Source organism: Auxenochlorella protothecoides (assembly GCF_000733215.1).
Source record: "Auxenochlorella protothecoides strain 0710 unplaced genomic scaffold scaffold108, whole genome shotgun sequence".
In the NCBI taxonomy this organism is placed as follows: domain Eukaryota; kingdom Viridiplantae; phylum Chlorophyta; class Trebouxiophyceae; order Chlorellales; family Chlorellaceae; genus Auxenochlorella; species Auxenochlorella protothecoides.
This window is the reverse complement of record NW_011934241.1, coordinates 4,755-15,082: the sequence shown is the minus strand read 5'-3', so window position 1 is coordinate 15,082 and position 10,328 is coordinate 4,755. Positions and strand designations below refer to the sequence as shown.

Below are 10,328 nucleotides of genomic sequence, written 5' to 3'. Positions count from 1 at the left end.
TCGCCCACCTCCCCCCCCCCCCCCCCAACTCGGGTTCGTTGAACGTCCCTACAGCCCCTGCGTCTGTTGTAAGTGCGCAAGGATAATGTTACCACGGCACAGTCACTTCTTGTCGCTCAGGCCCATTAGGGTGTTGGGCTTGATGATCACCCACTCCCGCCCAGGGCCCAGGGCCAGGAGCTTGGTGACCAGCACCTTGATGGATCCCTGGCACAGGATGAAGATGAACATCTGCATGGGTGGTGGTGAGGGCGTGTGTCAGGTGGGATGACTGGAGCTGCGCCTGCCAAAGGTTACAGTAATTCGCAGGCGTCCTGATGGGAGCGCGTCGCCAGGGATGCCAACCAATGGGCGCCAGTCCCACTCACCGCAGAGCACTGCCGTGGGTCGGCGTCGGTGAGGCCGCGGTGGGTCAGCTTTTGGAGGAAGGGCGGCGGGTGGAAGGGCAGGGTGGCCGCCGGCGCGTCGCCAAACAGCTGCGACACCAGGCGGAAACTGAGCATGACCACAGCCACGGTCTGCAGGAGGGGATGGCAGGGAAGAGGGATTGATCGCTTTGACGCAGCAATACACGTCCGAATGTATCACATGCTGGACACGCCCTGGTCCGCCCGTCCAAGCCCGTCCAAGCCCCCCCAGCCCTGGTGGCCCCTCTGCTCTGCCAGGCTCGCCGCCCTGCCCCCCTCCAACCCACGCACGATGAGGCCGGTGCGCATGTTGATGCCCGCCACACGGGCGGAGGCCTCCGTCTTCCATGTATCGAGGCGGGCCTCCAGCTTCTTGATGTTCTTGCTCCCGCTCCCACTGGACTTGGCCTCCTCGAGCTTCTTTGCGTGGCGCGAGAGATTCTCTTTGAGGGCACGGTACGAACTCGTCCGGTACACCAGGATCCAGTTGATAAGCTCTCCCGAGATGGCGGAAGCAATGCTGAAGAGCACCACGCCGAGCGGTGTCAGGTCGTGACTCATCGCCGAAACAGGGCTCCTGGTGAATGGGCCGCGAGATTATCACAAGGTGTATGCAACCATAGTTTAAGGCTAATTAACCAGGTTCTGATAGATAGGTGGAAGCGTGCGAGGGTGAGGTACAGGGAGGATTGGGGTTTTCTCTGCAACTTCTTTGCGCGATTTGCATCCTGGATTCCACGAAGACTAAATCTCCCCATAGCAGAGGACAGAAGCAATTCATTCCCTGCACGGCCTGGCACTTGAATCTTCCTCAAGCTTTCACGAGTTTACAAAGCTCGCACCCTGCCAGGTTTGAGAATAAGTATGGTATGCAAGGTCTTTGATACCTTGAGAAGTCGTGGCAGCAAGGGTGCTCATATCACGACAATCGCGCCTGTGTGGCATTTGAGAAGACAATCAGATCACTGGGATCTCTACTGGCGACTTCGGTCCATGATGAAGCCCGCAAACTCCCCCAGAGTCTCCTGACCTGCAGCGGCGAGTGTCACGCCATGCATATTGGTGGCACAGCTTCAAGGTGCAGCAGAGGAAGCAGACTTAAAAGGAGGACACCCCCAGGTTGAGTGTATCACCACCACATTCCCTCAGTCTGATCACACCTTCCTCTGGATCTGAGCACAGTGGTGACTGCTCCTTACAATCTTTCCTGGGTTCGTCAGCCGTGCTTGTCTTCAGGCTCTCGGTCTGGAGAGGAAGTGCAAGAGACCGAATGAGTCTGGGAGGGCATGCTGCTGAGGGTATCCGACGAAAGGCCATTTCATGAAGTTCATGAAAACAATGAGCCACCCTTCCCTTGGCAGCCAGAGGATCTCACCCCTGCTTCGGCAGCACTTTTTTGGCGTGCGACATTATCATTTCCCGACGATGAGTTTTTGCTGCTGGATGGGTTGCTGGATGTGGGTTCGGGTGTGGCCATGCTGCTCGAGGAGATCCAGGCCCAGGGCTGTAAAGGTGATGGCGTAGGCAGTCAGAGCCGCTGTGGACTGGAAGAAGAGCTCGGGGCGGATGGGCATCAAACTTGCCGGCCAAGTATCCAGGCACACACAAGGGTGTGAGGTTGTTTTGGAACGCATGTGACGGGAACCGTGCACCCATACATGCCCTTCGATCGCATGGGGTCCGGCTTCGGGGCAGCGCGCTCGTGGCACTTTCGCGCCCTCTTGTGCGACTGCCACTCCACGTTTCCGAGAGTACATCTGAGATGGTGCCGGCTAGCAAACTGCCGTCCCTGTAATGCTGCCTCAATGCCACGCCCCTTCCGTCCATGTACTGACTTCTAGGCTCCCTGCATTCCCTGGGCTTCGTTCCCAGCTGCGGCACACCTGCTCCGCGCCCTCCCATTTCCCGCCTGCCCCGGCTCTCCTGACCAGGTTACACCACGGCCTGCACGGCACTCAGCGCTTCTTGGCCACGCCGACGGTCTTGCCGCGGCGACCAGTGGTCTTGGTGTGCTGCCCGCGCACCGTCAAGCCCCAGTAGGCGCGCAGCCCACGGTGGTTCCTGATCTTCTTCAGGCGCTCCAGATCGTCACGCAGCTTGGTGTCCAGCATGGAGGAGGTCATCTGGAAGTACTTGCCGTCCTTGACGTCCTTCTGCCTGTTCAGAAACCAGTCGGGAATCTTGTAGGCGCGGGGGTTGGCCACGATGGTCATGATGGACTCCAGCTCCTCGGGCGAGAGCTCGCCGGCGCTGCGTGGGATGTGAGGAGGGCAGGCGGGTGGGGCGAGGCCCGCTGGCGATCCCTTTCGAACAGGAAACCCGGCAAGCCTTCTGGGCTTCGGGTCTCTGAGCTCAGGAGAACAGAGGGAGGCGGCCCCCTCTGATGCCCCAGCCAGCACCCTGTGCCCAGAGTGAGCTTTCCCCTCGCTCGCACAGCCACCCCCAGCTCCCCTCCCAGCGCCTCACGCACCGGCGGGTCAGGTCGACCTCGGCCTTCTTGCAGCAGATGTTGGAGTAGCGGCGGCCGATTCCGCGGATGGCGGTCAGGGCATACTGGATTTTCTGCTTGCCGTCGACGTTGGTGTTCAGCACACGCAGGATGTGCGTGAAGTCCTCGGTCGCCAGCAATGACTGCGGAGGGTGTGTGCAAATCGCGCTGGTGAGTGCCCAAGCGCCCGCAGCATCTCAGCTGGCCCTCCCGACGTGGCGCCACCCCCCGCCATCCCCCGAGCCAGTCCTCCACCCAGCCACAGCCTCCACGCACCCCCATGGTGTTGGGTCGATCCTCCGGCCTGACAGAGCTGGGAACCGAGCTGAGAAGAGGGCGAGGCCGTTGTCGTGTGGCCTGCTAGTGGCGAAACTCTGTAAAGCCGCCCGTCCCGGGACGAAGAAGGGCGCCCTCAGGGCGCGCAATGAGCACTGGTCAGGGGAGAGATTCCGATACGAGAAGGTATGATCACGGGAATTTGACGGTGTGAAGTGGATGGTTCTACCAAACTCAAGCCCCAGAAATGTCGGAGGAAAGCCGAAAGCGTCTGAAGAAGGCTCTGGACTCTTTGGTGTACCTCCCCACCCCCGACTCGACAGAGGTCCCTTCAAAACCCGCTCCAGCGGCCAAGGGACAGACCTGGGATCGCAGGGATCTATTCACTCGCCTTCAGACTTTCAGATCTGCCACATGGTTTGCGAAGCCTGCCGGCATCACTCCGGCTGACTGCGCTCGGCATGGGTGGGAGAACACGGGCGTGGACACTCTGGCCTGCGAGGTGAGCATGCAAGTGGGGAGCGTCTGGGACAGCGCAGGATGCACGCCCTGCATGTCTTTCTGATTTGTGCATATGTTATGCCAGAAGCTCGTGGAGTATGGGGTGGTGCTCCGTCGCCGTGCATTGCATGCACATGGGTGACGCTCCCAGATGGTAGGGGGCTTTGCATTGAGGAGGGTGGAAGGGAAGCAGGAAGGGTGGGGCGTCCCTCGCACCCATGCGACACGGGCCCCACGAGTCCACAATCCTGCAGTTCTGCGGCGCACGGCTGGTGTGTCCCATCCCCGACGCGGCCGAAGCTGAGGACGTGGCGGCCCTTGCCTCTCGATACTCGGAGCAGCTGGTCAGCAAGCACGCCGCCAGCTGCCCCTGGCGCTCGGCTGCATGCCCGGTCTCCCTCCTGCGCTTCCCGCCCCTGCCCCAGGTGAGTGCAGACGCGCGCAGGGGCAGTGCGGTTCCAGGCCACCACTCCATCCCGGCCGGCTGCCAGCCAGGGTGGCACACCCCGAGACGCCTCCCTGCCCCCCGACAACTCCCCCAGGCGACGCTCGCCGAGGACCTAGCCCAGCGTACGGCGTCCCTGCGGCGCCTGGTGTGCCTGCCCCCGATCGCGGCTGGGCAGCTGGAGGCCATCGCCGGCGTGCCGCGGGCCGGCGACCTCCTCGCGCGCCTGTGCGGCGCGCAGGGGGAGCCGCGGCCCCATCCCCCCGCCCTGACGGCCCTGCTCGCGGGGGCCGGCACCGCGGCCCGGGGCTCCCCTGCCTTCGAGGCCCGCGCCCGCCTGCTCGCGCTGCTGGGCTGGTCGCTGCGCGACCTGGACGGCGCGGCGCGGGGCGGCGGGGGCGGGGCCGCCCGCGCAGGCCCGCCGGCCACGCCGGGGAGCGCGGTGCTGACCTGCGCGCTGTGCGGCGCCAGCGTGGGCATGTGGTCCTCGTTCCCCTCCACGCCCCCCGCCTTCGCGGCGCGCTCGCCACCAGGCTCCGCCGCGGCGGGCATGGGCCGGGCCCGGACTGGGGCCTCGCCGGCCTCGACACCGGGGACCACGATCGCGGGGGGGGCTGCCGGGTCGACACCTGGACTCCCAGAGGCCCCCGCCCCCGACGGCCCGTTCGGCAGGCCCGGGCCCCCCTCCACTCCCGCGTTCGGGCTGGCGACGCTGGCCACCTGCGCCGAGGAAAGCGCGGAGAGGGCGGCACGGTGCCAGGGGGTGCTGGGCGCAAAGCGCGCCGCTGCCGAGGCGACGCAGGGCGCCGCCGACGCGCAGGCCGCTGCCGGGCCGGTGCAGTACCTTTCCTCCGCGGCCCTGCAGCGGTACGCCGCGCTGGAAAGCGCGGCAATGGAGCCGCTGGACATGCACCGCTCCTTCTGTCCTTGGTTGCCGGGGCCGGGTGGCGAGCACCCCGGCTGGCGCTGGGTCTGGGGCCAGCTGTGCGAGGACGGTGGGTTTCTTCGGTGTCCGCGGGGTGGTGGGTCCTCGGGAATGCCCCGGCTTTGGGGAGAAAGGCATTGTCCACGGTGCATGGGGACGCCAGTGCCATGATGGAGATGCTGCGACTACCATCCAAGCTACCCTACTTGACCAGCTGCCTGTCCGCCCCGCAGGGCAAGAAACGGGTGCCTCCCTGGATGGTGGGCCCAAGCGCGGGGAGGACCTTGCAGAGGAAAGCAAGACCAAGGCGTGGGACCCCAGTGCCCTGCTGCGCACAGTGCTCGACAAGGTGTCTGTCAGGCTCTGAGACTTGCCTCCTCATGGCAGCCGGTACAGGTGGGTCCTGCCTGTTGCAGACCTGACAACTTGTGCCACTTGTGTGTAAAGAAGAGAAATTACCATCAAAGAGCTGTCAAGATTGGTTGGGTTCAGTACAATCAAGCAAATAATTTTGCACCAGCATAGGCACGGCCAGAGGTTCGTTCAATGGACACAGAACACCATGGGCCGCGAACCTGAGCACCCGGCGCCTCCTCTGCCCCTTCGCATCAGATCACCTGCCCGCCCCAATCCGCCCCCGGCCCATGCATTTGTCCAGGTGGGGGGCGAAGCGGCTTGCAGCCACCCGACGTGCACAGTTGGGACATGAGACGGGGTCGATGGGGAGGGAGGAGGCGGGCACCCCAAACACATCCACGCTGACTCGGCCAGGCGGCACAGTGGATGCCGCCTCCTTCTCCACGCAGATGTTGCGCGGGATCCGCACGTCCTCCTGTTGGCACAGGGTGGCGGGCGTTGGGTTGATGGAACCGGCCTGTGGACAATTGCCATGCGACTGCGCATTCCCGAACCAGGGGGGGTGGGGGTAACACTCACCAGGCCCTGGGCCACGAGCGCCGCGACCTCGTGCACCACCTCCTCCGCGATCTCTGAGCTTGGAAGGGAGGGGCCAGCCATCGGTGGTTGGAGAGATGTGCGCCCGGGCCAGCCGACTCTCATGCATCCTGAAACCCGACAGACGCTCGCCCGGCGGTTCCGGGACGCCCGGACACACCGTCGATTATGGAGGTGTACACCTCCAGCGTGTTGTGCAGCAGGGAGTCACTGTCCAGCAGCGCTTCTTTTAGCTGGGCAACATACTGGATGCGGGCTTTCAGCAGGCGCTCCTCCAGGCCCAGATCCAGCGGCTTGGCCATGGGAGCGAGGACCGTGGCTCCCCTACATGTTGACACGCAGCCCAATCCGAAGAATCGCAGCAGTACGCATTGGGATGTGCTGCTGGTTATATGCAACGTCCTGTCCCTTCATGTGGCCTGCAGCGAGGATACAAACTCGGACGAGTGTGTCGTGCGTGCTGTGGAGCGATGTCCTCTTATCTGACCACCACCAATTCCTGCCTCGCACAGGAATCTCAGTCGCCCGAGGCCGTGCATTGAGCGGGTTGGTCGCTGCTGTAAACCTTTTTCTGACACCTGGGCACAATGAGGAGGGCTTACGGCATGTCCAGCACCTCTCGTTCGTGCGCCACCCCTCCCACGTCTTGCGCCACCCTCGGATCCCATGCCGGAGCCCTTCGACGCACGCACCTCAAACCCTTCACACCTGTGACGGGCAACACCCCTAGGAGCAAGAGGAACCTACAGATCCAGTGTCGAGACTTCCCCAAGCCTGCCTTCGAGAATGAGAAGTCTTTCAAGGAGGCTGCCAGCCTGTCCTCTGCAGCCACTGCCCTGCCCCGGCCCCAGCGGTCCCTGCGGGTGGCCATTGCGGGGGCAGGCCTGGCTGGGCTGTCGGCAGCAAAGTACCTGGTAGATGCTGGCCACACACCAATACTCCTGGAGGCCAGGGATGTGCTTGGCGGCAAGGTGGGCTGGGGGATTGGTGGAGGGATGTATTTTGAGGTAGAATTACAGACACACAGTTCATGCTACATACTGATGGTAGATGCCCTGCTGCACCTGTCATACCCCCATCACCTAGCCTCCCGGCCTAAATTCTAGGCGAAAGTCAGCGTTGTTGCTCTGAACAGCTCACCGGCTACCCCTCTGTACCCATAGGTCGCTGCGTGGAAGGACAAGGATGGTGATTGGTATGAGACGGGCCTGCACATCTTCTTTGGTGCCTACCCCAACCTGATGAACCTCTTCAAGGAGCTCGGCATCGAGGACCGGCTGCAGTGGAAGTCGCACTCGATGATCTTTGCCGTGCGAGAGTCGCCGGGGGAGTTTTCCAGGTTTGAGTTCCCCGACCTGCCTGCGCCCCTGAACGGCATCGTCGCCATCCTCAGGTCTGGTGCTGGGGGTTGGGCCCTGGACGTCTATTCCCATGATGTATGTGGACCACATGATGGGATGATCTGTGTCCTTGTGCCTTGGTTTTGGAGGGAAGGCCCTCAGAGTTTGAAACAGCTTCAAGCTGGATCTGAATCGCGTCCCCAACCTGCCCACTACAGGAACAACCAGATGCTGAGCTGGAAGGAGAAGATCCAGTTTGCGCTGGGCCTCATCCCCGCCATCCTTGGCGGGCAGGATTACGTGGAGGCGCAGGACCACCTCACCGTCAAGCAGTGGATGCTGAAGCAGGTGGGGTGAGGTGCTGTGCCGAGGGCAGGCTGTAGGCGCCGGGCCGACCAAGGCCTTGGGTCGCTGGACGAGCGGCAAAGCTGGGAGCCCAGTGCAGGGTCAGCGCCCCGCACGCCCCCCTCCGTCACCTCTGAGCCTCCCATCCCCTTGCCCACTGCCGCAGGGTGTGCCTGAGCGGGTGAACGACGAGGTGTTCATCGCCATGGCCAAGGCGCTGAACTTCATCGACCCCGAGGACCTGTCCATGGTGTGCGTACTCATTGCCCTCAACAGGTTCCTCCAGGTGCGAGGGCTGGGGCACTGGTGCAGTTGTGTGCGAGGCCTGTTCCCCCGCAATGAATGGCTGAACCCCCAAGGCAATGCACGTCTCGAGCCCCTGCGATGGGTGTGGAGCCTCCCCGGGGTGCCTGAAGAGCTGCTGCATAGGTTTGGCCAGCGCAGGGCCACCCTGGGCGCCCTGCAAGAACACTCTCCCCAGACCCCAGCGTGTTCCGCGGCCCTCACCCGTGCATGCGTCCTTGCCCAACACCCCGTCCCTTTCCTCCGCCCAGGAGCGACACGGCAGCAAGATGGCCTTCCTGGACGGCGCCCCCCCCGAGCGCCTGTGCCAGCCTGTCGTGGACTACATCCGCGAGCGGGGCGGGGAGGTGCGAATGCAGGCCGGCATCCGCCGCATTGAGACCGCCCCTGACGGCCGGGTCACGGGTTTCAAGATGGCGGACGGCAGCAGCCTGCAGGCAGATGCCTACATGTCGGCCATGCCGGTGGACATCGTGAAGAAGCTGGTGCCGGAACCCTGGGCCGACCAGCCCTTCTTCAGGTAAATTTGCTAGAGTGAGTGTGTGTGTGTGTGTGTGTGTGTGTGTGTGTGTGTGTGTGTGTGTGTGTGTGTGTGTTTTAGGGGGGGAGCCCTAAATGATCAATGCTGGGCAATCCAAGGGCACCTTGAGGACTGTGAGTGGCCATTTGTGAACCGGGGCCTTTGATCCTCGCCCCTGTGCCGCAGGAAAATGGACAAGCTGGTGGGCGTCCCCGTCATCAACATCCACCTCTGGTTCGACAGGAAGCTGTCCACCGTAGACCACCTCCTCTTCTCCAGGTCCCCACTCCTCTCTGTCTACGCCGACATGTCCACGACATGCAAGGCGAGGCTGGGATTTGGGACATTGGGAGGTGCACCTGGCCGGCGCAATTTCCAGGAGCAGCCAAGTTCTCGCTCGCCCCTTCACTGGGCATGGTTCTGTCACCCCCACCACATCCCACATCCACCAATCTGCGACCCTGCACTCCCCACAGGAGTACCATGACGACAACCGGAGCATGCTTGAGCTGGTGTTTGCGCCCGCCGAGGAATGGATCGGGCGCAGCGACGAGGACATCATCCACGCCACCATGAAGGTGGGCGGCGGTACATCTGTCTGGACGACAGGATGTGGGGTGCCTGCCTGCGCACGGATGGGGTCTTCTGACCCTGGCCCTGCAGCAGCCTTGCCCACCCCCCCTCCTCCCTCACAACCCCTCCTCGTCCTCATTCAGGAGCTGGAGAACCTGTTCCCGGGCGAGATTAAGGCCGATGGCAGCCTGGCCAAGGTGCGGAAGAGCCACGTGGTGAAGACCCCGCTCTCTGTCTACAAGACGGTCCCCGGCTGCGAGGCGGCGCGCCCCTCCCAGCGCACGCCCATTCCCAACTTCTACCTGGCGGGCGACTACACCAAGCAGCGCTACCTGGCCAGCATGGAGGGTGCCGTGCTCTCCGGCAAGCTGGCCGCCCTGGCCGTGGCCGAGGACGCGTTGGAGAGGGCGGGCGAGGCGCCGGCGCCCAGCCTCAACGCGGCGCAGCGTGACGCCAAGGAGAGCGCCGTGGAGGCCCCGCCGGTTGCCGTCTGAAAGGATTATATCTGTTGTGAACTCCCACGCTCTGTACCCGGCACTGTAAGCCCGTAGCGCTTGTGACGAAGGATGATTGTCTCTGTCATTGAAGATGACCGGGGGTGCAGGGCGCGGATGCCGCCGAGAAATCACGCCGGCATCCCTGGCGATCATGGCGTGCCGTGCATCATGCGACAATGTCCAGGCCCCGAGCAACATCCCCCCATGCCAGCTCATCAGAAGTCCATCCCGTCGTCCTCGAGCGCCGCCTGGAGCTCCTGCTCCTGCCTCTCCCTCAGCTTGTCTGCGTCCTCCAGCTGCAGCCCGCCCAGCGACTCATACCGCATCGCCTTGAGCGCCTGTAGGACAGTGAGAGGGCCTCTGGAGCTCAAACACCGCGCTTGCACTCCCCCTTGCCCTTTGACCCACTTCCCTATGACCCGGCCACAGAGCCAGAACCCATGCTTCCCCCTTTCCCCAACCAACCTCATTGTGGATGTCCATGCAGAAGGCGATGCGAGCGTGGAAGGTCGCCGCGGGCTCGCCGCTGCCGTACACGTCCCGCGTCGCGCCCGCCCGCATCTCGCCCGCGGCGTGGTCCAGCTGCGCTTCAATGCTCCCGTCCCTGTGGATGCGGTGTCCGTGGAGCGGAGGTCAGTCATGAGGCTCCAGGGCCATTCATGCAGAGAGCGGAGCCTCAGGGCGGTGGGAAATCAGAGCCACACTTGCCCCCGGATGCCAGCGTCACATGCCTGCCAGCCTCGAGAGCCCCGCC

At 63.6% G+C, this 10,328-nt stretch overlaps 7 protein-coding genes across 7 annotated transcripts in view; 2 read left to right on the top strand and 5 right to left on the bottom strand.

Moving 5' to 3' along the window:
- Positions 1 to 102: 102 nt before the first annotated feature.
- Positions 103 to 968, bottom strand: F751_0485 (Transmembrane and coiled-coil domain-containing protein 1-like protein; the record flags this gene model as incomplete). The annotated part of the gene is made up of 3 exons (XM_011400052.1): positions 103 to 231; positions 369 to 518; positions 699 to 968. 3 exons carry the CDS (start codon positions 966 to 968, stop codon positions 103 to 105), a joined length of 549 nt encoding a protein of 182 aa, XP_011398354.1.
- An 810-nt stretch (positions 969 to 1,778) lies between these two features.
- F751_0484 (hypothetical protein) lies at positions 1,779 to 2,309 on the bottom strand (the record flags this gene model as incomplete). The annotated part of the gene is made up of 1 exon (XM_011400051.1): positions 1,779 to 2,309. The coding sequence occupies one exon, from the start codon at positions 2,307 to 2,309 to the stop codon at positions 1,779 to 1,781; it is 531 nt and encodes a 176-aa protein (XP_011398353.1).
- A 53-nt stretch (positions 2,310 to 2,362) lies between these two features.
- Positions 2,363 to 3,177, bottom strand: F751_0483 (40S ribosomal protein S18; the record flags this gene model as incomplete). The annotated part of the gene is made up of 3 exons (XM_011400050.1): positions 2,363 to 2,657; positions 2,878 to 3,038; positions 3,172 to 3,177. The coding sequence occupies 3 exons, from the start codon at positions 3,175 to 3,177 to the stop codon at positions 2,363 to 2,365; spliced, it is 462 nt and encodes a 153-aa protein (XP_011398352.1).
- A 713-nt stretch (positions 3,178 to 3,890) lies between these two features.
- Positions 3,891 to 5,409, top strand: F751_0482 (hypothetical protein; the record flags this gene model as incomplete). Its single annotated transcript, XM_011400049.1, has 3 exons — positions 3,891 to 4,097; positions 4,215 to 5,112; positions 5,276 to 5,409. The coding sequence occupies 3 exons, from the start codon at positions 3,891 to 3,893 to the stop codon at positions 5,407 to 5,409; spliced, it is 1,239 nt and encodes a 412-aa protein (XP_011398351.1).
- Positions 5,410 to 5,655: 246 nt separating this feature from the next.
- Positions 5,656 to 6,298, bottom strand: F751_0481 (SAGA-associated factor 11-like protein; the record flags this gene model as incomplete). Its single annotated transcript, XM_011400048.1, has 3 exons — positions 5,656 to 5,874; positions 5,979 to 6,031; positions 6,157 to 6,298. The coding sequence occupies 3 exons, from the start codon at positions 6,296 to 6,298 to the stop codon at positions 5,656 to 5,658; spliced, it is 414 nt and encodes a 137-aa protein (XP_011398350.1).
- Positions 6,299 to 6,583: 285 nt separating this feature from the next.
- Positions 6,584 to 9,571, top strand: F751_0480 (15-cis-phytoene desaturase, chloroplastic/chromoplastic; the record flags this gene model as incomplete). Its single annotated transcript, XM_011400047.1, has 8 exons — positions 6,584 to 6,967; positions 7,160 to 7,389; positions 7,555 to 7,684; positions 7,848 to 7,967; positions 8,236 to 8,504; positions 8,691 to 8,799; positions 8,981 to 9,082; positions 9,221 to 9,571. 8 exons carry the CDS (start codon positions 6,584 to 6,586, stop codon positions 9,569 to 9,571), a joined length of 1,695 nt encoding a protein of 564 aa, XP_011398349.1.
- A 218-nt stretch (positions 9,572 to 9,789) lies between these two features.
- The window catches only part of F751_0479 (26S proteasome non-ATPase regulatory subunit 3-like protein A), a gene marked incomplete at both ends in the record, with an annotated part of 3,285 nt that continues 2,746 nt past the window's right edge, over positions 9,790 to 10,328 (bottom strand). Inside the window, 2 exons of the mRNA XM_011400046.1 lie at positions 9,790 to 9,912; positions 10,040 to 10,178. Of these exons, the coding sequence (XP_011398348.1) occupies positions 9,790 to 9,912; positions 10,040 to 10,178 (262 nt within the window). The remainder of the gene's footprint in view (positions 9,913 to 10,039; positions 10,179 to 10,328) is intronic.